Below are 23,934 nucleotides of genomic sequence, written 5' to 3' on the forward strand. Positions count from 1 at the left end.
AAAAAGAAGTTTGGTGATGTTTTTGTGGCCAGAAATACGCCATACGAACTTAACTCTTGTTTACATAAATTAGCCTATGTTAAAACTGGTTTCATTCTACATCATTTTGCTTAAAGTTACAGTTCCCAAGAACCTCTTGATAATGTTATGTGAGGACTTACTGTATTTATTTTTCATGTCAAAAAATAAGAAAAAAAAGCTTTACAAAAACCAAGAAAAATATCTATTTTTGTTTGCTTGTTTTGAGACAGGATCTCACTCTGTCACCCAAGTTGAAGTGCGGTGGCACCATCACCACTCACTGCGCCCTCCAACTCCTAAGTACAAGCGATCCTCTTGCGTCGGCCTCCTAGGACTACAGGCACATACCACCATGCTCATCTAATTAAAAAAAAAAAAAATTTGTAGAGATAGTGTCTTACTATGTTGCCCAGGATGGTCTGGAACTCCTAGGCTCAAGTGATCTTTCCACCTCAGTGTCCCGAAGTGTTGGAATTACAGGCATGAGCCATGACGCCTGGCCTTCTAATTCTGATATATGGGTTTACACTGGTGCCCCATTTCTGTCCACATCAAATACATGAGGTATCCTAAAGGGAATGTGAAAGTTGGGTGGCCTGCATCGCCTGACATTTTTTCATTTGCTTTCAGCTTATTGCAATATACTGCAGTTCACCTGAGCCTAGATAAAGGTATTTGTGGATTATATTATCTAGTTTTAACTAAACCAATGCACATAAATCAGCAGGTGGCTTAAAACATTTCCTGCAGGTCGTGCGCGGTGGCTCACGCCTGTAATCCCAGCACTTTGAGAGGCTGAGGCAGGCGGATCATGAGGTCAGGAGTTCAAGACCAGCCTGTCCAACATGGTGAAACCCCGTCTCTACTAAAAATACAAAAATTAGCCAGGCATGATGGTGCATGCCTGTAGTCCCAGCTACTTGGGAGGCTGAGGCAAGAGAATCGCTTGTACCTGGGAGGCAGAGGTTGTACTGAGCCAAGATCACGCCACCGCACTCCAGGCTGGGGACAGAGTGAGACTCCATCTCAAAAACAAACAAACAACAACAACAACAACAAAAACATTTCCTGCAATGAAATAGGAAAGCAAAGATAATGCAAACACAAGTGAACAACAAGAAAATGGCAGAGCTGACCCTTCTACTCCCTGTATAAGTTCTGCAGCCACCACATTATCAGGTACCAACCACGACAACCCAATCTGATCTGACAAGAAGATAGCTGAATTGAAAATTATCTCACAGAAGACCATTAGAAATATCTGCTACCAATAACATTAAATATCACCTTGAGATATTAGCTAATGATGGTATGAAGTTATTGTAATTAACATATTTTAAAATGAAGCATCCAGAACATGAAGATAAACCTCTATGATTTTTCCATGTTTAATGTTTCAATGTTGTGAGTCATGTGATACTCAATCCAGCATGTCACAAAATACTATTACATGTAACGATAAATGTTTAGAAGCCTTTTTGGGTTTCCATAACTCAATAGAGAAAAAACAAAAGTCTCATACCATTGCAAAATCATCTATTCTTCATGCTACAGTAAAACTAGCTGCTCTAATGTGTAGAAAAAAAAACTGATGTCAAACTAAAATGCATTCCTTTGTCAGCAAATATATTTAGAAGACATATAGAAAACATTGTTGAAGATTGAAAGAAACAAGCATTAGAACAAATTATGCAGTGTGGGAGGTTTGCAATATACTTGGATAGAAGTACAGATATTTCTAACATGTCTCAGCTTGAGGTATTTGCTAGATTCTATTTCAATAATAAAACCTCTTTTTTTCTGAGTCACTAAAGGAAAGATGTTCCAAAGATGATATTTTCTGCAAAGTGGATGATTTCTTTAACAGAAACCATATTTTACAAGAAAACTGTGTAACTACCAGTAAGGTGATTGCTTTACTCTTGGACCTCTGATCTCCCACCTATTTGAGAAGTACTCTCTGTCTTCTTTTCCTGACTCTTTGTCTATTGGATCTCTAAATGTTGTCACTCAGGGTTCCATCCTGGAAGACTGTGGGGTAAAGTAGATTAATTTAACCAGATTTGCTGTAGCAATAGGCAGATAAAGGGAGGATTCTAAAAGCTTTAATTACAGCTCTTCTATTTTTCCCCTTCCCAAACCCTGATGCAAAGGCTCTGGGTCAGCTATTTTCTAGAATTCACCCTGTAGCAGGGTTATTCTGAGGTACTCTTGCTACCTAACCAATGCCATCCATTTCCTCAGCCCACAACCTGTCTGACTGTGAGGCCAGGCATAGTACACAATTGGGGGCCATGGATTTTAATTCACAGATTACCTGACTAGGGCTGGACTGGTCCTAGACATAAGGTGTTTCATTCAAGTGCTCACTAGACTCTCTTTGGGGCTGGATATACTGGCCCCTGGAAGGGCTGAGCACTTTGAAGCTCTGTTAGCAGCCAAGAGCTATAATTGTAAGTAGGATGTGATGCCATTCCTTAGAGTTTATTAGATCACCAGAATTATTTGGAAATGGGAAATACAATGTAGAGTGTTCCCTTTCTTCATTATTGTGAATAATAATATCTTTAAACTTTGTACTAAAGAATAATAGACATATAGAGAAGTACACATATCAGCCAGGCACAGTGGCTCATGCCTCTAATCCCAGCACTTTGGGAGGCCGAGGCAGGTGGATCACCTGAGGTCAGGAGTTCAAGACCAGGCTGGCCAACATGGTGAAACCTGGTCTCTACTAAAAATACAAAAATTAGCTGGGTGTGGTGGCACATGCCTGTAATCCCAGCTACTCAAGAGGCTGAGGCAGAAGAACCGCTTGTAACTGGGAGGCGGAGGTTGCAGTGAGCCAAGATTGCATGATTGCACTCCAGCCTGGGTGAGAGTGAGACTCTGTCTCAAAGAAAAGAAAAGTACACATATCCTAAGTGCAGCTCAATGGACTTTCACAAGCTAAGTACACACAGCCACACATCACGTAACCTAACACTTCCAGCGTCCATCCCATGCTCCTGCCACTACACCGATTTCTAACATGAAAGATGAGCTTTGCCTATTTTATTTTATATTTTATAGAAATGAAATCATGTGGTGCATATTATTTTGTATCTGGCTTCTTTCATTCAATGTTACATTTGTGAGATTCATCCATATTCCTGCAGGTGGTTGTAGATTCTTCAATCTCACTGCTACCCAGCATTAAATTGTGTGAGTGTACTACAATTTTTTTAATCCATTCTGCTTCTGCTGGGCATTTGGGTAGTTTCCAGTTTGGGGTTATTGTGAATAACACTGCTAAGAACATCCTAATACTAGTTTTTTTGGTGGCCATGTGTACAAATTTCTTAGGAATGCAACTGCTGGGTCAAAATATTTACATTGAATTTCTAGTTTTACTACAAAGAACACAGATATCTGCTTTATTTCTACTCCTGTTCCCAAACACAGCAGATATGACTGGGAGGGCTAAATAAAGCATCTCTAAAAGTGCATCTAGGCACATCTTGCTTCCGAATCACCTGGGAGCTTGAGCAGGCAATTCTCTGCTCACTGAAGTTTGAGAACTATGTGTCATGGAAATAGGGGCTTTAGAAGTCAGACAAACCTAATTTCAACTCCCAGCTTAATCAGTTAATATTTGATCTTTGGGGCCGGGCACAGTGGCTCACGCCTGTAATCCTAGCACTTTGGGAGGCCGAGGCGGGAGGGTCACTTGAGATCAGGACTTCAAGACCATCCTGGCCAACATGGTGAAACCCCATCTCTACTAAAAAAAAAAAAAAAATCTATCTATATCTATATATATCTATATATATATCTATATATATCTATATATAGATATATATATATCTATATATATCTATATATAGATATATATATATCTATATATATCTATATATATATCTATATCTATCTATCTATATATATATATATATATATAAAAATTAACTGAGCGTGGTGGCATGCACCTGTAATCCCAGCTACTGGGGAGGCTGAGGCAGAAGAATCACTTGAACCTGGGAGGCGGAGGTTGCAGTGAGCTGAGATCATGCCACTGCACCCAGCCTGGGTGACAGAGCAAGACTTCATCTCAAAAATATACATATAGATCTTTTTGGATCTTTGGGAAATTACTTGATTATTTATTTCCTTACTTATAACATGAGGAATAGTAATGCTTATTTCATGGGTCTGCATCCTGATTAAATGAGATAATACATATAGAGCATTCAACACAGTGCCCAATACAGTGTGCACTGTGAATGGTTGTTCAATTCCCCGACTTGCCCATGGAGAAAAAGGAGTGAGATCACTAGCCTTGCATCCCATATAGAACAATTACCTTATAACTAAACAATTTGGAGGTACAATAGAATTTATTATTATGTGACTGTGCCTACAGTCAATATTAGGCACACTAGAGATGAAACACAGAAGCCTGCATGTACCAGGAATGGGCTTTCAACATCATTTGGTTGGCAATAGGCTGTACACATCATTCATGATGTTTCTATTAACCTATTACCGTTGTTGTTATTTTTCTTAAATGACAGTTTAAATAACCCTCAGCATCCTGATGTCAGGTTCAGCATGCATGAATTACCGAGTAGAAAACAAAAACACCAAGTCAAAGATTTTGGCGGGAGGGAGGAGATTATATGAAAATGAATTCTGCTCAATAGGCTAGCCCCGTGTGGCCCTGCACACTATTACACAGGCGCACACTACCAGGGCTCACTGCTTTATTTTCTAATCACTGTGTTTTCAAGTCTGCCTTCAAGATTGTTGAGTGCTAAACTGTCTCTTTATCCCCAAGCAAGGTCAGCTTCCCAGCCTCCCATACAACCCAGTTCATGCTGGGATAAAGAGGAAGGTAGTAATGTTAAAACAATAATGCTATGGTCTGAGGCCAGCAACGGGTAATCAGATCCTAGCAAGGTAGAGGCTGTTACCTGGGAGATTATTGGAAGAAAATAGGCCCAGCTTGCAATGACTTAGTTTGTTTCTACCTTCCTTGCTTTTTTTTCCTTTTCATTCTTCCCCCTGGTGATCTGATGGGATAATTATTTTCCTGCATTTATTTCCCTAACGGTCACTGAGAAGCTTTGTGTGGGGCACCAGCTAAAGATGTAAGAGTTTTGGGACTACAGCCTGACCCATTGCTGGACTTTAACCCCAAGTAGCAAGCTTAGATGGACAACATTGATTAAGAAAGGCCTCTATAGTTCAAGCCCATACTGCCATGCCTCAAAGAAGGCCCAATGTTTCAAACTTCTGTAGTATGAAATAGATAAATTAGGAGGCTACTGTTCACATTAAGAAGAGATTCAACACAGGTTTCTCGAAACAATGAATAGAACATTCCATATATGATTTGGAATACATTCAACCTGTCTGAGAAAGCATCTGAAGAATAAAACAGAAGACAGCAGAAGTGGTTTGTACAACATCAATGTAAAACTTCAAAGTGCTTGTGAACATTTGTTATTCATATTTAGCCAGTGTGTCTTACCATAAGATCATGCAACCTGTTTTTACCCCAAATGGATAAAACCAACAGGGGGTGAGGAATGGGGTAGCCCAGACTTTTGATAGGAGCATGAGCTCAAACAGAACATACTGCAGTAGACCAAGTTCCAAGGCAATGAAAGCTAGAATCACACTCTAAGGATCTATCCAATCCATTGTTGGGGACAGAATGGAATCCAGAGAGGAAAGTGATTTGCTTAAGTGCACACAATAATTCAATGGCAAAACTGACACTGGAACAAGACTATGGACTCCAGCAAGTCCAGACCAAGCTTTAGCATATTTGTCTTGACAGCCCCCTGTCCTTTCACCGTGGGCTAGTTCAGCTCTCCCTGGCCAGATCTAGACTTGGCTTGATGGGCATTGGTGTGGAGTCCCAGAGGCCACAACGAAGCAGATCCATTTGCTCTCATCACTGCATCTCATCAGGAACCATCTCAGCCTTTCCACTTCTCCCTACCCACAGCCTGGAGGCCTCAGGAGAGGACATATCCTGGGGCTGGACTCAACTACCCAGGATATACCAGAATTATAGTTCCGTACTAGCCAGAAATAAGCCACCATGATTTTGCTTCCACCTTCACAGATGAAAAACAGGCTATCAGATAGAGAGGCCTTCAACTTTCAGTACCCTTCCTCTTATAACTTGTTCTTACCCAAACCATCCTTGCCAGCTTCCTCGCCACTACAGTGGGAGAGGTGTCTTTTTTTCTCCCTGAAGCCAATCCTTCCACTTGTGCACTGGAGCCCAACCTGTCCAGCCTAAGAGACATTCCCTTCATCAGTTGTCCCCATCACCATCGCCCTTTCCCTCTCCCACTGGCTCTTTCCCATTTATATTTAGGCACAAGTTGCTATCATCTTAAAAGAATGAGCCAACCAAAAGATCTGACATCTTGGATGGATGAAAGGAATGAGAAATAAAAGGAAAAAAAGATGAAGGGAGGGAAGATGAAAGGAACGAAAGAAGGAAGGGGAAAAGCTAGTCTCTAGTAACCCTAAGCCCTGATTTGTCCACCTCTGGGTACCGTACATTCTATCTGCTTCCTCTCTCAGTCAAGCTTCCACTTCCCTACCACCTATAGGCTCCTCAATCTACTGCCATCCAGCCTCCGCTCCCACCACTTCACTGAAACATCACCATTGACCTCTTCTTTCTAAATCCAAAGGAAACTTTTCCTCCTTAACTCATTTGATCTCTCTACTGCATTTGATTCTATTGGACATTCCCTCCATGAAACTTACCCTGCCCTTGGTCCCTTGATCTCCCAGTTATTTGAGAAATACTTCTCTGTCTTCTTTTCATGATCCTTCTTCTACTGGCCCTTTAAGTAGTCTTTCTTAGGGTTCCAACCTGGGAAGATTCTGGGATAAAGTAGATTAGCTTAACCAGATTTCATGTAGAGACAGATGAATAGAAGGAGGATTCTAATAGCTTTAATTACAGCTCCTCTATTTTCCCCCTCTAAGAACCTGATAGGATGGCTCAGGGTCAGTTACTTTCTAGAATTAGCCCTGTAGTGGGATTATCCTGAGGCACTCTTCCTAGGTAACCATCTCCATCCACTTCCTTCTCAGTCCAGAAACTATCTTAATTTCACTCTCATCCATTTCACTGCCTCAATTTCACTTCCATCTCCTCCATGCTATCTCCCAGATCTATATCTCCAGCTCAGAACTCTCTCCTGAGTTCCCCAACCAAACATGAACTAGACACCTCCAAGTGGAAGTCCCCATGGCACCTCAGACATAACTCTCACAAACTCTACTTCCCTGGCACACCCATCTCAGTGATGGCACTCACTAGTTGGAGCCAGAAAACAAACTGTGCCTTCCTTGATCTTTTTGTTTTTTTGAGATGGAGTCTCGCTCTGTCACTCAGGCTGGAGTGCAGTGGGATGATCTCGGCTCACTGCAACCTCCGCCTCCCGGGTTCAAGCGATTCTCCTGCCTCAGCCTCCCAAGTAGCTGGGATTACAGGAGCACACTACCATACCCGGCTAATTTTTGTATTTTTAGTAGAGATGGGTTTTCACCAGGTTGGCCAGGCTGGTCTTGAACTCCTGACCTCAAGTGGTCCACCTGCCTCACCTCCCAAAGTGCTGGGATCACAGGCATAAGCCACTGCGCCTGGCCCCTTGATCTTTCATTGAATCTGCCCCATGCTCAGACTTAGTTATCAAATCTTGGGGCATTTATCTCCTTAGTGTTTCCCATATCCATCTAGTTCTCTCCTTTCCCACTGTCCTTCTATAATTTCAAACTTATTAACTCTCATCTAGATTACTGCAACAGTCTCTTAACTGAAATAGAATAAGATAGGATAGCATAGAAAATATAAGAGTGCAAAACATGAAGTAAGGAAAAGTGATGTTTGGTTTTAGTTATGACTACATATATGTATACGTGAACTGTGCAACATGAAAAGTATTTATCACTGTAGGTCCTCAGAACTGATCCTAACAGGGCTGGACAAGTGTCTAAGCTCCCTGTAAAGCCACATGTAGTCACTGAGCACTTGAAATTAGCTAGTCCGAATTGAGATGTGTTGCAAGCACAATATACACATTGGATTTCAGACTTAGTATGAAGAAAATAATATAAGATCTCATTAATAATTTTTATATTGCATGCTGACATAATATTTTGGATACAAAATTAATTTCACCTTTTTTAACTTTTAAAACTGTGGCCACTTGAAAATTTTCAATTACACATGTGGCTCATGCTGTATTTCTACTGGGCAGAGCTGTTCTAGAGTTCTAGGCCAGTATGTGACCCACAATGGGGGCTTAAGATCCACTCAAAAATAGATTGATCCTTTCCATATCCCAAAATATGTATTGGGGTGAGCAAGTAAAACCTTTTCTTCAAATGCAGGGACTTTTCTTAACTTGGGGATTGGGTTAACAGAGTCCTCCCTGCTGGGAAGTACTTCCCCTCAATGGATAAAAAATAGCTTTTAAGAAAGTCTAATATGTTAAAGTCAAACTTACAAAAAAGCTCTCTTAAGGGATTTCAGCATCCTGGCATGCTTCCACAAACCAAACTACTACCTTCTATTAAACGGAAATGCCCCTTTAGGGGCAAGGGGTTTGGATTCACTTCTTTTATTTATCTCCACAGCACCTGGTGCATTGCTGTGTCTGGAAGTTGTTAACCACCTGGCTGACTGTGGATCCCATGGGTAAGGGGATGGTAGGGGTTGGTAAGGATTGGTAAGAGACTCAGTTTTCTCTCAGTTATCTTCCAAAACTCTGCATTGCTAAATACTTTAAATCTTCCTCACTGCCTGATTGAGGACATATACATGCACTCTTTTGATTTCTATATGCTAAATCATCAAAATAAAACACAGAAACTACCTATCATATTTGATTTAGGTTTATTTCTTCCATAAGGGTTTAGCATTAGGCAAATTGGGTTGGAGGGGTAGTGAGAGAACAAACCTAAAAGAATGGAAGAAACTAATTGATTGATTCCATGCTAAATACACCTGACTAGTATCAATTTGCAAGACATGGATGTTGCATTTGGATAGAGACCAGCAGGAAGATACCTAATAATAACCTTAGGCAGAATTCCAGTTGACCACAGTAAATACCCAAGGAAGCTCACATTTGTTTATTTTCGCCAATATTGCGCATTAAGAGTGTTTCACTTTTAAAATGTATGCTGTTCTGGGTGGCTAAGTAGATGGCAATATTAGCAAAGGAAGCCATTGATGTCTCTGGAAATCTGGTCATCTTTTTGAATACTAGCAGATGAGCATGCTACCTCCAAACTGACATAATGCACCTTCTGCAAGACAGCAGTCTCTTGGCACTGCTCCACTTTGAAGTAAAACCCGAAATGAACTCCTCCTGCTAATGTGGCATATTGAACCAACCCTTTTTTATTTCCAAGGCCTTCTCAGTTGATCCATAGTATATCCATCTTCATGGAAGTGACTATTGCAGTCTAGAATTACAATTCCTTCTGACAACAGAATGCACCCCTAGAAGAACTTGTCCAAGGTCATTAACCAAATTCTCAAGCAGACAACTTTCAGGGTGGCTGGGCCTTGTTAGAAAGGGCTTCTGGGACACCTGCTGAGCCCAGAGGATCTTTCTAGGCATAATCTGAGGGCTGGGAAGATATGAGGACACAGTCCTTGCTCAGAGGAGTCCTTGTATCTCAGGAGTTAGGTTTCCAAGAAGGGCTATTACATCATATCACCCAAGGCCACTCAGTTTCTCATCTTGACAGTCAAGCTGATGAGTCACCTTGCATCATGTTTAATCAGGAAAATAGTAAAGAACTGAAAACAAGTCAAGAATCAAGAGTAAACATTGTAACAATGTAAAGAGTTCTCAGAAGCATCTCAAATCAGAGCACCATGGTAAAATGGTAAGAGTAGTAAGATTACATTCCTAAAATATAGGCTCTATCATAAAACCTAGGTAATGCTTTTGTTATTTCTTTTCTAATTTCTTTATCAGAGTTACTGCATTCTATTTAATCGTCTCCTTTCTTACATTTTCCTCTAATGAAGAATAAGGCAGGTAGAGAAACTACAAGTTTTCCTGGCAGAAGAACTTCCCCTTGAAATATAATTCAATCATATCTGCAATATTATTATCAATTTGTTACTTACAGGGATCTAAAATATAGACTACTTTAAAGTCTATTTATTCACTCACGTATGCCAGCTCCCCACTTCATTTCAGCAACTAGGAGAAGGAGCCTGCCCTCTGAAGGAGAATCCAAGTGTGGAGCTTCAATCCTAAAAAGGCCCCCTGCAAATATTTCATACACTTTCCATAGTTAGTTAAGCAACTCAGTAGCCACACTCTGTTGATGGCTGTGGTGTCAGTGACCCACATACAATTTGGAGCTATATGCCTGGGTGCTGGGAGAAATGCAGAATTTATACAATTTGAAATATGAAGACACTAGCAAAGCTACAAGATCAACAGAAACTACTAAAAACCAGAGAAAGAAATGTTAATTTCATGTTTTCACTTGCTGCTCACTCTCTTCATCAACAAACTTTTTTATTAAGTAGTTAGCATGTGCCTTAGTTATTAAAGTAAGATCATTAGCAAAGGAAAGTTAGGCTATAAAGTATAAATCTAAATTTAGAATATAACCCTACAGTGATCAAAGTTAGCTAATAAGAGAGAAGGCAATTTGAAAATTTTAGTAGTGTTTTATAAATTGGTTGCAAGCCCCTGTTTAAACAGAGTCAAATTTCAGTAGCCCATGACAATGATGAACAATGTGGAAAATTTTGTATCATAAGTAAATCAAAGCAGGTGCTTCAACAGTTCAACTTATGTACATCTGTATCATACCTATGCATGTGCATGATACACATACACACACATACACACACACACACACACACACACACACACACGAAACCAGAACTACCAAAAAGATGGGAAGGGAATGTATCTCACTTATGAGTATGTTATAGAAGAAAGATCTTCCACTTTTCCGGTGTAGAGCTCTGGGTTCAAATCCCAGCTCTGCCCCCTTCAAAGCAGTGTGACCCTTGGGCAAGTCACTTACCCTCTCTGAACCTCAGTTTCCTTATTTCTACAATGGGTGGGAGGTGAGGGTGTAGAGCACATTGCCAGCTTTGCGTGGTTCTTGTGAGTTACCACCTGGAATAAGCTGTCACTAGTGAAAGTGGAAAGTAACTTGGCCAGGTGCAGTGGGTCACACCTGTAATCCCAATACTTTGGAGGCCAAGGTGGGCGGATCACCTGAGGGCAGGAGTTCGAGACCAGCCTGGCCAACATGGCAAAACCCCGTCTCTACCAAAAATACAAAAAAATATTAGCCAGGCATGGTGCTGCCCACCTGTAATCCCAGCTACTCAGGAGGCTGAGGCAGGAGAATCGCTTGAACCTGGGAGGTGGAGGTTGTGGTGAGCCAAGATCAGGCCACTGCCCTCTAGCCTGGAGGACATAGTGAGACTCCATCTTAAAAAAACAAGAAAGTAACTTGAACTTTCTTCTTTCCCTTAATTTTCTCTGCCCATCTCCCTCAGGCAGAAGCAATCAGGAAGCAGAATAGCTAAGAGGTAAAAATGGAAGGAAAAATAGTAGGCAAAAGAGACTGAAATGATGCACAAACTGGAGCTGGATGCCGCCTTTCTCTCCTCTGCCCTTTACCTCTGTCAGGAAGGTATGTGATGCAAATTTGAAGATTGTGGTTACTTTAAAAAATATATTTTTGGGTAAGCATGGGCACAAATATATATACATATGTGTGTATATATGTATATATGTGTGTATATACATATATATATATACACACATATATATATTGGTCCAGTGCTGTGGCACAAGCCTGTAATCCCAGCTACTTGGGAGGCTGAGGCAGGAGGATCACTTGAGTCCAGGAGTTCAAGTTTGAGGCCAGCCTGGAAAACAGAGTGAGTCTCTCTCTCTATTTATGTGTATATATGTATATGTGCATATGATAATCTTGTAATATGCTTTTAGTGGTCATTTTCCTTTATGCTAAACCATAAGTTGTTTAGTGACTCAAAGGAATCCCTTAGTAACAAACTTATTGGGATGGTTTGTATCTCATGAGAACATAGACACTGCACTGTGTATGTCATTCAGTAAGTGGCTAAAGTGCTAGGGCACAGTTACTATTAAACTGCCCTAAGAGAAAACATTTTTAAAAATAGAAGCATAGGGAAAAAAAGCCCACAGGGCTCTAATATAACTTCCTCTGTATTTGTGCTTTTTAGGAAGTTGTTCTAAGCCTCCTTTGAACCCTTATTAACTCTTATTAAGAAAAAACAGTTTTATGATGGGTTGGCCTTCTCATCGGCGAGCCCTAATTTTGCAGGTTCACAGAAAATGCTACATCACAAAATCCTTTTTTAAAAAACTCTTCCCAGGGTCAAACTCCACAGCCAATCAAAATATTCCACCTTTTAACTTGAGGGAAATCGCTAAAGGAAAGGATAGCTTTAACTAGTGTGTCTTTTGGATTGGGGGACTCAAAGAGAGGTCTCCCCAAGTTCCACAAGACTTCGGACCACAGAAAACCCACCACCCATGCGTGTTTTTGATTCCTTGAGGACACATGCTGAGGTGGTTGGGAACGAAGTTTCACATCTACCTAAAAGATCATGACCAGGGATAGAGAGACGACCAAATTTGGGAGAGCAGTTACGGTGCAGTTACGGAGGCGGAAGGACGCTCTCAGTACCCCGTTTCCACACTTTCATTCTTAAAGGCATGCAACCCCTTTCTAAATAAATGTAGCTCCCCAGGTTTCCACTACCTGAAGAGAAACCCTCACAGCACACTCTGGAAATGTTTTACAATTCGTTTTAAATGCGTATTATTTCTAACTAAATCATTGAGGGACTCCTATGTATTTATTTATTTATTTTGAACATTTTCAAACGGATGGGGAAGTTTTGCTTCCATGTTTCCATTTTTTCCCCCCAAATTGGCATTAGGCACCAAAATCAGTTGAGGAACGAAGCATTCCTTAGCTAGAATTTAAAACTTAACAAGGGACTCTTCCCGAGCTTGGTAAAGAGAATACCATTTTAAAATTGCACTGTAGGATTTTTTTTACCTTCAGACAAGAACACACCTAAAAGGAAAAAGGCCCTCCCCTCCTCCCGAAGCACAAAAACACAGCATATCCCAAGCAGCCCGTTTCCTACCCAGCCAATACAATAACGCTTTGTAAACTGAGAGCAGCGCCCGGTATAGAAGCTAAGTATAAACAGCTGAGAAGGATTAGGCGGTAGCGCTCTTCTCATTTACATGAAAATCCTCTAAGCATCGTTTTCCTCGCTGGCTGCGGGCGCATAAGGAACTCTTTTATGCCATAGCCACGCATACATTTCCATCCTTTGTCTTTACTTACCAGTCGAGGCTGTGGGCATGTGTGCTCTATTTCCTCCATGGTTTCTGAGGGAGGCTCATTGGAAAGGGATTTTGGGATACCTGTTTCTGACTCAGCATCAGTGGTAACTACTGGCATGGCCAGTGAATGCTCCCTCTAGCTCTACACCCTCAGAGAGTCTCCTCCCAGGCAGAGAATGTTTTCTTTGTCACGTATTTTTCTCCCCTCTACCCTCCACCCATCCCCCCGCTTCTGCTCCCCTTCTTTCTGTCTTCCCTAGGGGAAGTAAAGAGGTTACCCCCCGCCCCTTTCTCTCTCTCTCTCTCCCAGAAGCCAAGAGGCAAGGCCTCAGTTTATCACTATAACAACCAGACGACACTGAAGCGGCTGGTGCGGGATACAGTATCTCATTTGCATAGAGCGCGCTGGTTGGCTACTGTCATCATAGTACCACTCCGCCGGGAAGCGGCCGGGCCCCATTGGCTAGCCCTCCGTACCCACGGGCCCGAACTTGCTGCTTTTGTTTCTTCTGTTTAATTCAGTTGCAAAGGTCTCCGTCCTCTCTGGGCACGGGACCCGGGCTGCGCCACCCAGATAACGTAAAACCGCTTCCTGAGGGGCCTAGGACGCCTTGAGAAACAACATAGCAGACCTCCACTAATAAAGGACCATGTCCCTGGGATGAGCTAGTGCATGATGTGCTGTAGTCAGGATATTTGCCAAATAGGAGTCACCCTGAAGACAAAGCCACTTTTGAGCCCGAATTCATTGTGCTAATTGCCAGTGGACGGCCCCTCCGGGCATTCACTATGGGCACCTGAGTGTTCGACCCCTGGACTTCATGCAACGTGAACCCTGGCAGATCCCCCTCGTGGCCTGGTGTAGCCCTGGAGCCCTCCCCTGGGGCTGCCCTAGGGGGAACTTTGAAGGAGGTAGATTGTCTTTAACAGCCTGCCTCCTACTCCTGGCTGCCCTTTCGCAGTTGCTTCCTCTGTCAGCCACTCTTCCCCTTCCCCAGCTATTCAAAGTTTCCTCAAGAAGTCTTGCTGTTGTGTGCCTTTCAATACACTGTTCCATGCACTGCTCTATTTTCTCTTGCCTCCTACTTTACCAGTCGTGGGTCCCATTTCCGAAGTACCCTGCCCTCAGCCAAATGCTCATGGCAATCAGAGATGGAATGTTAACGATCAGGTGCTTTAATGTCTACATTATCTAGGGACATTCACATTTTAAGAGGAGCATTCTGAAGACACACATCCAGAGAACTTACCAAGGTATTCATTGTGAATTGTCACTTTTAATATTAATAAAAAATCATGATGATCGCTGGCATTTATTAAGCACAAGCACGGTGCTAAGTACTTTACCTAGTTCTTGTTTAATCTTTGTGAGAACCCAAAGAGGTAGATCCTATTGTTATCCTCATTTTACAGGTATTCACATTCACAAAATTCTAAAATAATGCAGCTGGGATTTGAAGGAATTTTTTTTTTTTGCGAAGGGCGAGGTGGTGGGGGCGGGCGCGTAGGGACCAGGGCTGCAGCAGGTGTAGTAAGAAAAGGATCTAGGCAGGAGTCCTCTTAGGACAAGTCCCTGGGCTTCTACATCTTTCATTTTTATCTACAGTAGTGGTTTTCATTCAAGTGTGGTCTGGGACCAGCAGCACCAACATCAGCATCACAAGGGAACTTGTTAGAAATGCGAATTATTGGCCCCCTGCCAGACCCCGGACCTGATTCAGTAAGTCTGGGGTGGGGTCAGAATTTGCTTTTCTAGAGAGTTTCTGGGTGTTGTTAATGCTGCAGGTCTGGGAACTATACTTTGAGAATCAGTAGCCCAAAGGATGGGATAAAAATACCGGGCTTGCCTCCATCACAGAAAGGAGATCAAATGAGATATCATGTCATTGCACTTTTTGAATTAGAACGTGCTATGCTAATATAAGGGGACATTATTTTTATTACTCCTCAATAAGCAAAGAGGGCTAGCCCTAAAAGAAGAAGAAAATGGATTCTGTAGCAGAGAATTACAGTTTGACAGTTTTAGATGCTGGCCCTTTAAATCAGAATAACATCACTTAAGAGTATTATGACCTATACAGGACAGAACTCCAGTGTTGTGAGAATTCCAGTGATGCTTCCTACCCTATTTGCCCTCCTGGAAGCACAAAACACTTCCAGCAGCAGGTTTAACTCTACCAGCTCATCACCTGGAAGAGCCAAGCCCTGTGTTACATTTAGGAGCCCTTTTCCTACGTGTACTGGGTAATGTGCAAATGACATGGTTATTCTAATCTCAATATATGTATTTTTGCCTTAGAGCAGTGGTTCTCAAAGTGTACTTCTCCAAGAAGTGCAGCAGCAGCCCTGGTCACTTGTCAGAAATTCTGGATCCCCACCCCAGACCTACTGAATCAGAAATTCTGGCTTCCCACTCCAGACCTACTGAATCAAAACCTCCTGGTTTGGGAGGCATTCTGACCCACGCTAAAGTTTACAAACCACTGCCTTAGAGTCACTGTTCACATTGGAAAGCACCTAAACCCCACTGTATTCTTGGCCACTGAGCCACCCCTTGGTTCCTAATTGGTCACCTAATTCTCTCTCCAGAATGAGAGGTTCACCTGTTCACCTGCTCATTTTAAAGAGTTCTGATGTCTAGCTGAGTCCTTGTGAACTCTTGTCCAAGAGCCTAGACCATTCCTTTAGACTCCCAATGTCTTCTGTCTCCCTTCCTCACCTTCTTCTCCTCCTAATCCTCCCCTGTCCCATCGAACCAAGATACTGCCTCTGCCTAGGATATCTTCATTGTGTTACCCACATCAAATCCTTAGCTTTCAGTGCTACTTTGTGCTAAGTCCGTCACACCTGACACTTACTCATCCCAAGTCCTTGAACTTTGAAATTTAGACTTCTGTCTAACTGCCCTGAGGGTCAGCTCTATAACTAATTCCATTCCCACTAATCCTGCTCCAGCCTAGTCCTGGCTTCTTCCTGCTCCTCTCCCCACAGTCCTGTGATTGAATCTCAGCATGTCTTGCAGTCTTAATGGCAGAAATAGGCTCTTTCAGGCACCACTCTGAGGGGAGTCCTTAACAGATCCACCCACTTTGGAGACCAGTCCTGGCAGCTGCTACAACCTGACTCAGAAACTTCTTGATAATACTTGAATGAGTTATTTTAACTTGGGGGCATTGTAATGCTATCAAGACAATTAGCTAAGAATGATCAGTTAATTCCACACTACAGAGCTAAATATTCCATAAGGGTTATGAAGGGGATGACTATGAAGAGATAGCAGGAGAGAGTTTATTGGGGTAATGGAATTATTATGTAGCTTTTTTTTTTTTGAGACAGGATCTTACTCTGTTGCCAGGCTGGAATGCAGTGGTGCAATCTCAGCTCACTGCAACCTCTGTCTCCCAGGCTCAAGCGATCCTCCCACCTGAGCCTCCCAAGTATCTGGGACCACAGGTGTATGCCACCACTCCTGTCTAATCTTTCTATATTTTTGGTAGAGACAGGGTTTCACTGTGTTGCCCAGGCTGGTCTGGAACTTCTGGCCTCAAGTGATTCACCTTCCTCGGCCTCTCAAAGTGCTAGGATTATAGGCGTGAGCCACTGTGGCCGTCCAAGAATCATTATGTATCTTGATTATGGTAATGATTTCAAAAAATCTATGCAGGTGTTAACTTCATTAGAAATTCCATAGAGGATATTTGTCAGTATATGCTAACAGCCTTTAGAATATTCATACCCTTTGACCTAGGGATTCCACTTGGTAATTTATCCCAAAAGAAATAGAGAAGCACACAAATAATTATGTACAAAGATGCTTAATGCAGAATTATTTGTAAAAGGCAAAAAAGATACAACTTACAGCAATAGTAGAAATGGTTCAAATAAAAATAAGTCCATATAATATAGTATTGTACACTCACTAAGAGTCATGTTTTTGAAGAAATTCTAATGTTATGGGCACGTGTTAGCATTATAGTGTTAGAAAAGCAGGCTGCAAAATGTGATTCCAAAAACATGAGCCCAATTATGTCATATGTACACGCACAGAAAAAAGCATTGGAAGGAAATATATCAAGATGCTATAAGTGAAATCTTTAAAATGTGGGGTTATGGAAGATTTTTGTTTTACTTTAAAACAAATTTTTCTGCCTTTAACAAATATTCAAGGCTGGGCGCGGTGGCTCACGCCTGTAATCCCAGCACTTTGGGAGGCTGAGGCGGGTGGATCACGAGGTCAAGAGATCGAGACCATCCTGGCCAAACAGTGAAACCCCGTCTCTTTTAAAAATATAAAAATTAGCTGGGCGTGTTGGCAGGAATCTGTAGTCCCAGCTACTCTGCAGGCTGAGGCAGGAGAATCGCTTGAACCTCGGAGGCGGAGGTTGCAGTGAGCCGAGATCACGCCATTGCACTCCAGCCTGGGCAACAGAGCGAGATGCCATCTCAAAAAAAAAAAAAAAAATATATATATATATATATATATATTCAAAAATGAGCATATATTATTCTTTTTTTTTTGAGACAGGGCCTCACTCTGTTGCCCAGACTGGAGTGCAGTCACGTGATCACAGCAGCCTCGACCTCCCAGGCTCAGGTGATCCTCCCACCTCAGCCTTCCGGGTAGCTGGGACTACAGGACACGCAACCACGCCTGGCTAATTTTTTGTAGAGACGGTGTTTCGCCATGTTGCCCAGGCTGGTCTTGAACTCCTGAGCTCAAGCGATCTGCCTGCCTCGGCCTCCCAAAGTGCTGAGATTACAAGCATGAGGCACCGCACCAACTCTATATTAGTCTTATAATTAGAAAAAAACAATGAACATTACTGTCCTCCCCAAAGTCATCAAGAGCTGGGTATTAGGGTTGGGGTGAGACAGACATGGTTAGCTCATGAGCAAATAGAAAGATGCACAGACCTCAGTGAGAGGAAACAAGAAAGCTGAAACCGAGGAACAAAGCTGGAGCAAAGTCCTAAAGTCCTATCTCCAGTTAGCAGAGGCAGAGGAAACATGTCGGAGGCAGGCTGTTCAGAAAAGTCCCAGAGAATGTTTAGGAACAGGGCTTCTGAGTCCCATGACCTCTACAAGAAGAGCATGCCTTCTGTGAGAACTTGTCAGATCAGTGCTATCCCTAACAAGGACTATCATGATTATTTCTACTGTTTATTGAGTACCTCTTATGTCTTTAGCACTATGGTATTAGGTTGGTGCAAAAGTAATTGCAGTTTTTACCATTAAAAGTAATGACAGGCCATGCGTGGTGGCTCACGCCTGTAATCCCAATATTTTGGGAGGCCAAGGCGGGCGGATCACCTGAGGTCAGGAGTTCAAGACCAGCCTAGCCAACATAGCGAATCCCCGTCCCTACTAAAAATACAAAAATTAGCCAAGCGTGTTGGTGGGCGCCTGTAATCCCATCTACTAAGGAGGCTGAGGCAGGAGAATCGCTTGAACCCAGGAGGTGGAGGTTGCAGTGAGCAGAAATCACACCATTGCACTCCAGCCTGGGCGACAAGAGCGAAACTCCGTCTCAAAAAAAAAAAAAGTAATGACAAAAAACCGCAATTATTTTTGCACCAACCTAATGCTTATCATAGCCTACCTATAGCCCCGACAACACCCAATCAGTTAGGTATAGTTGCCCCACTTTGCAGATGAGGAAGCTAAGCCATAGAGACCTTAACTTCAGCTTGGAACACACCTACAAATGACATCTACCTTCCTACAAGCAGTCCTCACATCAACGTCATTAAATTGTTGAAAACATTATTTTCGGCCAGGCACGGTGGCTCATGCCTGTAATCCCAGCACTTTGGGAGGCTGAGGCGGGCAGATCACTTGAGGTCAGGAGTTCAAGACCAGCCTGGCCAACATGATGAAACCCAGTCTCTATTAAAAACACAGAAAATTAGTTAGGCGTGGTGGCACATGCCTGTAATCCCAGCTACTCGGGAGGCTGAGGCAGTAGAATCGCTTGAACCCAGGAGGAGGAGGAGGTGTCAGTGAGCTGACATTGCACCACTGCACTCCAGCCTGAACGACAGAGGAGACTCCATCTTAAAACAAAACAAAACAGTATTTTCAAAGATCTGCAAAGAAGAACTACTAGGTTGGTGCAAAAGTAAATGCAGTTTTTGCCATTGAAAACAATGACAAAACCGCAATTACTTTTGCGCCAACCTAATAAAATACTCTCTTTGGAGCAGATGCTGTCTGAACCCTGCCGAAATCCCCTCAGGACTTACCATAATGACTATGATGTTACCATAGTCAACACCTGACCCACTGTCAACTGCCAGCACCTGCATCTCTCTGCCTGAGGGCTTTATCTGGCCATTGGAAAGCCCTGCCCTCCCAACACCACCATTAAGTCAGAACTAAAGGGCCAGAAAATTAACAGCCCATATCCCCAAGAGCTCTCAACCAATGATTGATAGAAGTCAGTGTATAAACACCCTAGTTTCCTCAGCCCTCAAGTGAAATAACTCTGAACTGCATGTTCTACCCTAACTCTCAGAGTCCCCCAGCGGGATTAAGTTCCACTTGCCACAGGGCACCCTTTATCAGTTGCCTTCCTTTCCTTGTTTCACTTACCCATGCTCCTGTATTTCCTGGAATCGGATCATCTCCCAAATAAACTACTTGAACTTGAATCTTTCTTGCAGAGCCGGCTTATGGGGCATCTCAGAAGGTCTCAAGGTACCATTAAGGTGCCCACCATAAAATTCTTTTTTTTTTTTTTTGAGACAAAGCTTCACTCTGTCACCCAGGCTGGAGTGTAGTGGTGTGATCATCTTGGCTCACTGCAACTTCTGCCTCCTGGTTTCAAGCGATTCTCCTGCTTCAGCCTCCCGAGTAGCTGGGATTGCAGGCACACACCACCACACCCAGCCAATTTTTTTGTATTTTTAGTAGACGCAGGTTTTCACCATGTTGGCCAGGCTGGTCTCAAACTCTTGACCTCAAATGATCTGCCCGCCTCAGCCTCCCAAAGTGCTGGGATTATAGGCATGAGCCACCATGCCCAGGCCTGACTCTACTATTCCTTCCACGTTTCTTTTCTTTCTTTCTTTCTTTTTTTTTTTTTTTTTGAGATGGAGTCTCACTCTGTTGCCCAGGCTGGAGTGCAGTGTGGTGCGATCTCGGCTCACTGCAACCTCTGCCTCCCAGGTTCAAGCAATTCTCCTGCCTCAGCCTCCCGAGTAGCTGGGATTACAGGCATGCGCCACCAAGCTCAGCTGATTTTTTTGTATTGTTAGGAGGTACGGGGTTTCACCATATTGGCCAGGCTGGTCTCGAACTCCTGACCTTGTGATCCGCCTGCCTCGGCCTCCCAAAGTGCTGGGATTACAGGCGTGAGCCACCGCGCCTGGCCCACGTTTCCTTTTTTATTCATTTTCTTCTCACTGCCCCAGATTTACCAAACAAGAAATTTATGGCCGGGTGGCGTGACTCACACCTGTAATCCTAGCACTTTGGGAGGCTGAGGCAGGTGGATAGCTGGAGCCCAGGAGTTCGAGACCAGACTGGGTAACATGGCAAAACCTGGTCTCTACTAAAAATACAAAAACATGAGCCAGGCATGGTAGCATGTACCTGTAGTTCCAGCTGCTCTGGGGGCTGAGGCAGGATTGCTTGAACCTGGTAGGCAGAGGTTGCAGTGAGCCGAGATTGCGCCAGTGCACTCCAACCTGGATGACAGAGTAAGACCCTGTCTCAAAAAAAAAAAAAAAGAAATGTATCATGAAGAAGGAAGGGAGGAAGGGAGATGGAAAACATGGGGTAAAGATGACAGAAGAATTTCAGATTTCCCAGAAAGCATTATTACCTCCTATGGAATTTTGCTACTTTTATGTCTCTGTTTTGAGCCACTTTCCCAGTTGTCCACATGTGGCTTAAGGTCTGGGCCTAATAGTACAGGAAAAGACTCTACCATACTAAGTAATGAAATCCATACATAAATCCTTTCCACCCATTCCAGGAAAATTATAGTAGTAAAAATATTTTTCAGTAGAAAGCGTTTCACCCCTCCCTTGGTGCTTTTACACATTGACTTATAATAACACTATGAGACTGACATGTTTTTATACTGAAAAATTTCAAATGAATGAACAAATTCAGAGCAGTTAAGTGATTTGACCATGGTCACATAGTAAGTGGTAGAAGTATCACTTGAATCCAGGTCTCTTGAATCAAAGTTCAACACTGTTTTCCACCAAACCACGCTGCCTCATTGTGTGATACACAGTAGTTAGATTTGCTTTATTAACAAGCCTGCTGAGCTAACTCATGCAGATCTCATCATCTAATATAACCCCTTAACCCCTTTTCTATTGAATTCATGTACATGAAGCACTCTTTACTTTTATTCATTCAGTTCATTTCATATTTGTGCAACCGTGGATTTGGACTCATTTTAAATCTTGAATTTACTAATGACAAGAAAAATAAACATAGTTGCGGCCGAGTGCAGTGGCTCACGCCTGTAGTCCCAACAATTTGGGAGGCCGAGGTGGGCGGATCACCTGAGGTCAGGAGTTCAAAGACGGCCTGGTCAACATGGTGAAATTCTGTCTCTACTAAAAATACAAAAATTAGCCAGGCGTGGTGGCGGACATCTATAATCCCAGCTACTCAGGAGGCTGAGGCAGGAGAATCACTTGAACCTGGAAGGCGGAGGGTTGCAGTGAGCCAAGATTGTGCTATTGCACTCCAGCCTGGGTGACAGAGTGAGACCCTGTGTCAAAAACAAAACAAAACACAGTTGCATTTCCAGGGACACCAGTGGGTCAAGAGCTCGGCTGATTCAGGTCTATGACCTATAAAGGCCATTAGGGGGAGGCCAAGGCAGGTGGATCACCTGAGGCCAGGAGTTCCAGACAAGCCTGGCCAACATGGCAAAACCCCGTCTCTACTAAAAATACAAAAAAAAAAAAAATTAGCCGACTGGTGGCAGGCGCCTGTAATCCCAGCTACTTGGGGCGCTGAGGCAGGAGAATTGCTTGAACCCGGGAGGCGGAGGCTGCAGTGAGCCAAGATCGCGTCATTGCACTCCAGCCTGGGCAACAAGAGCGAAACTCCATCTCAAAAAAAAAAAAAAAAAAAAAAGCCCATTAGGGGAAAAAAATAATGGTGAGACATGAAAATAGTCAGGGCTTCAAAATCTATTATTGCAGGGGGTCGCGGTGGGGGGGGGGTGGTAATCAAGAAGACAGAATGAAAGTGCTTTGTTTTATTATTAAAATTGATTTTCTTCTTTTTCTAACTTCTATAATAACCAAAAAAGAATTGACCTTCACTCATCAATGTGACCAAAATTTGAATGTAAGTGCAGTTTTAAGGAGCTAGGGAGAAACTGCGCAGACCCAACATGACAAACCTATTGCATACATGAAAATACAGCTAACAAAATGTCATTTTACATCTTACATTTAAAAGAAATATATATTTGCAATTGGTTGGGGAGATGAACAGTAAGGAGCTCCAATATTCTTTTTTTTCTTTTTTTCCTTTTTTTTTTTGAGACAGAGTCTTGCTCTGTTTCCCAGGCTGGAGTGCAGTGGCATGATCTCGGCTCACTGCAGCCTCTGCCTTCCGGTTCAAGCAGTTCTTCTGCCTCAGCCTCCCGAGTAGCTGGGATTACAGGCATGCGCCACCACACCCGGCTAATTTTTGTATTTTTAGTAGAGACGGGTCTCAAACTCCTGACCTCAAGTGATCCCCCAACCTCGGCCTCCCAAAACGCTGGGATTACAGGCGTGAGCCACTGCGCCAGGCCCAGCTCCAATATTCTTAGCACTCAACGGCACCAGTCATTGCACCTGTGTTTAAGAAGGTCTTAAAAGAGATATTTTTAAAATCAAAACAAGATGTATTATTTAAATGCTGATAAAATCAGTTGTATATATGATATATTTTGTTTTGCTCTAGCAAAACAAATATGACGGCAGGGTTTTTTGCATAAATTAAAGTTGCCCTTAGCTGGAATAAATCATTCTTATTGACATTAGCAGCTGTGTAGTCAGTAAAGAATGATTGTTGCTATTACTTGGTGGTATTTATAAACACTTTTATTTTCTAAGTGCTTTACAATCACTTATTGTCTAATTAATATCTAATCATCTGTTTACAAGTAATAATCACACATGTAGTGCAGTTTAATCAAAACTCCAAATACAGCCGCCATCATACTCAAGAGTGCCATGTAAATTTTGGTCCCTTCTTTATGGGGTTTGAGTCCAGACATGCAGCTGAAACAGATAATACATCAGAAAAAAAATGGATAAATATTCCTCACTTATATTTGAGCATAATTTGGATTCACAACTTTTGCATGCCAAATATATTATCTGAATGTCAGTGGATGAGTAAGACCATAGGTAATTTTCAACACTTAAGGGCTCATTTGCACACACATATAAAATTGTAATTTATTTAACCCACAAAATTGGATGATAGTTTATGATAAATGTACAAGGCCAGGCACTGACTTAAC

General features: G+C 42.6%; 1 protein-coding gene across 4 annotated transcripts in view; it reads right to left on the reverse strand.

The window, feature by feature from the left end:
• Positions 1–23,934, reverse strand: part of PCYT1B (phosphate cytidylyltransferase 1B, choline) — a 114,745-nt gene that overhangs the window by 75,586 nt on the left and 15,225 nt on the right. The window contains exon 1 of one of the 4 annotated variants that reach the window (XM_016943245.2): positions 13,444–13,803. The exons of 1 other annotated variant lie outside the window; for it this stretch is intronic. In XM_016943245.2, the coding sequence (XP_016798734.1) occupies positions 13,444–13,560 (117 nt within the window). In that variant the 5' untranslated portion in view covers positions 13,561–13,803. Of the gene's footprint in view, positions 1–13,443; positions 13,804–23,934 lie in introns of those variants that run through there. 2 more of the 4 variants (XM_054677124.1, XM_016943244.3) reach the window with 2 other exon arrangements.

Source organism: Pan troglodytes, chromosome X, assembly GCF_028858775.2.
Source record: "Pan troglodytes isolate AG18354 chromosome X, NHGRI_mPanTro3-v2.0_pri, whole genome shotgun sequence".
Taxonomy (NCBI): Eukaryota; Metazoa; Chordata; class Mammalia; order Primates; family Hominidae; genus Pan; species Pan troglodytes.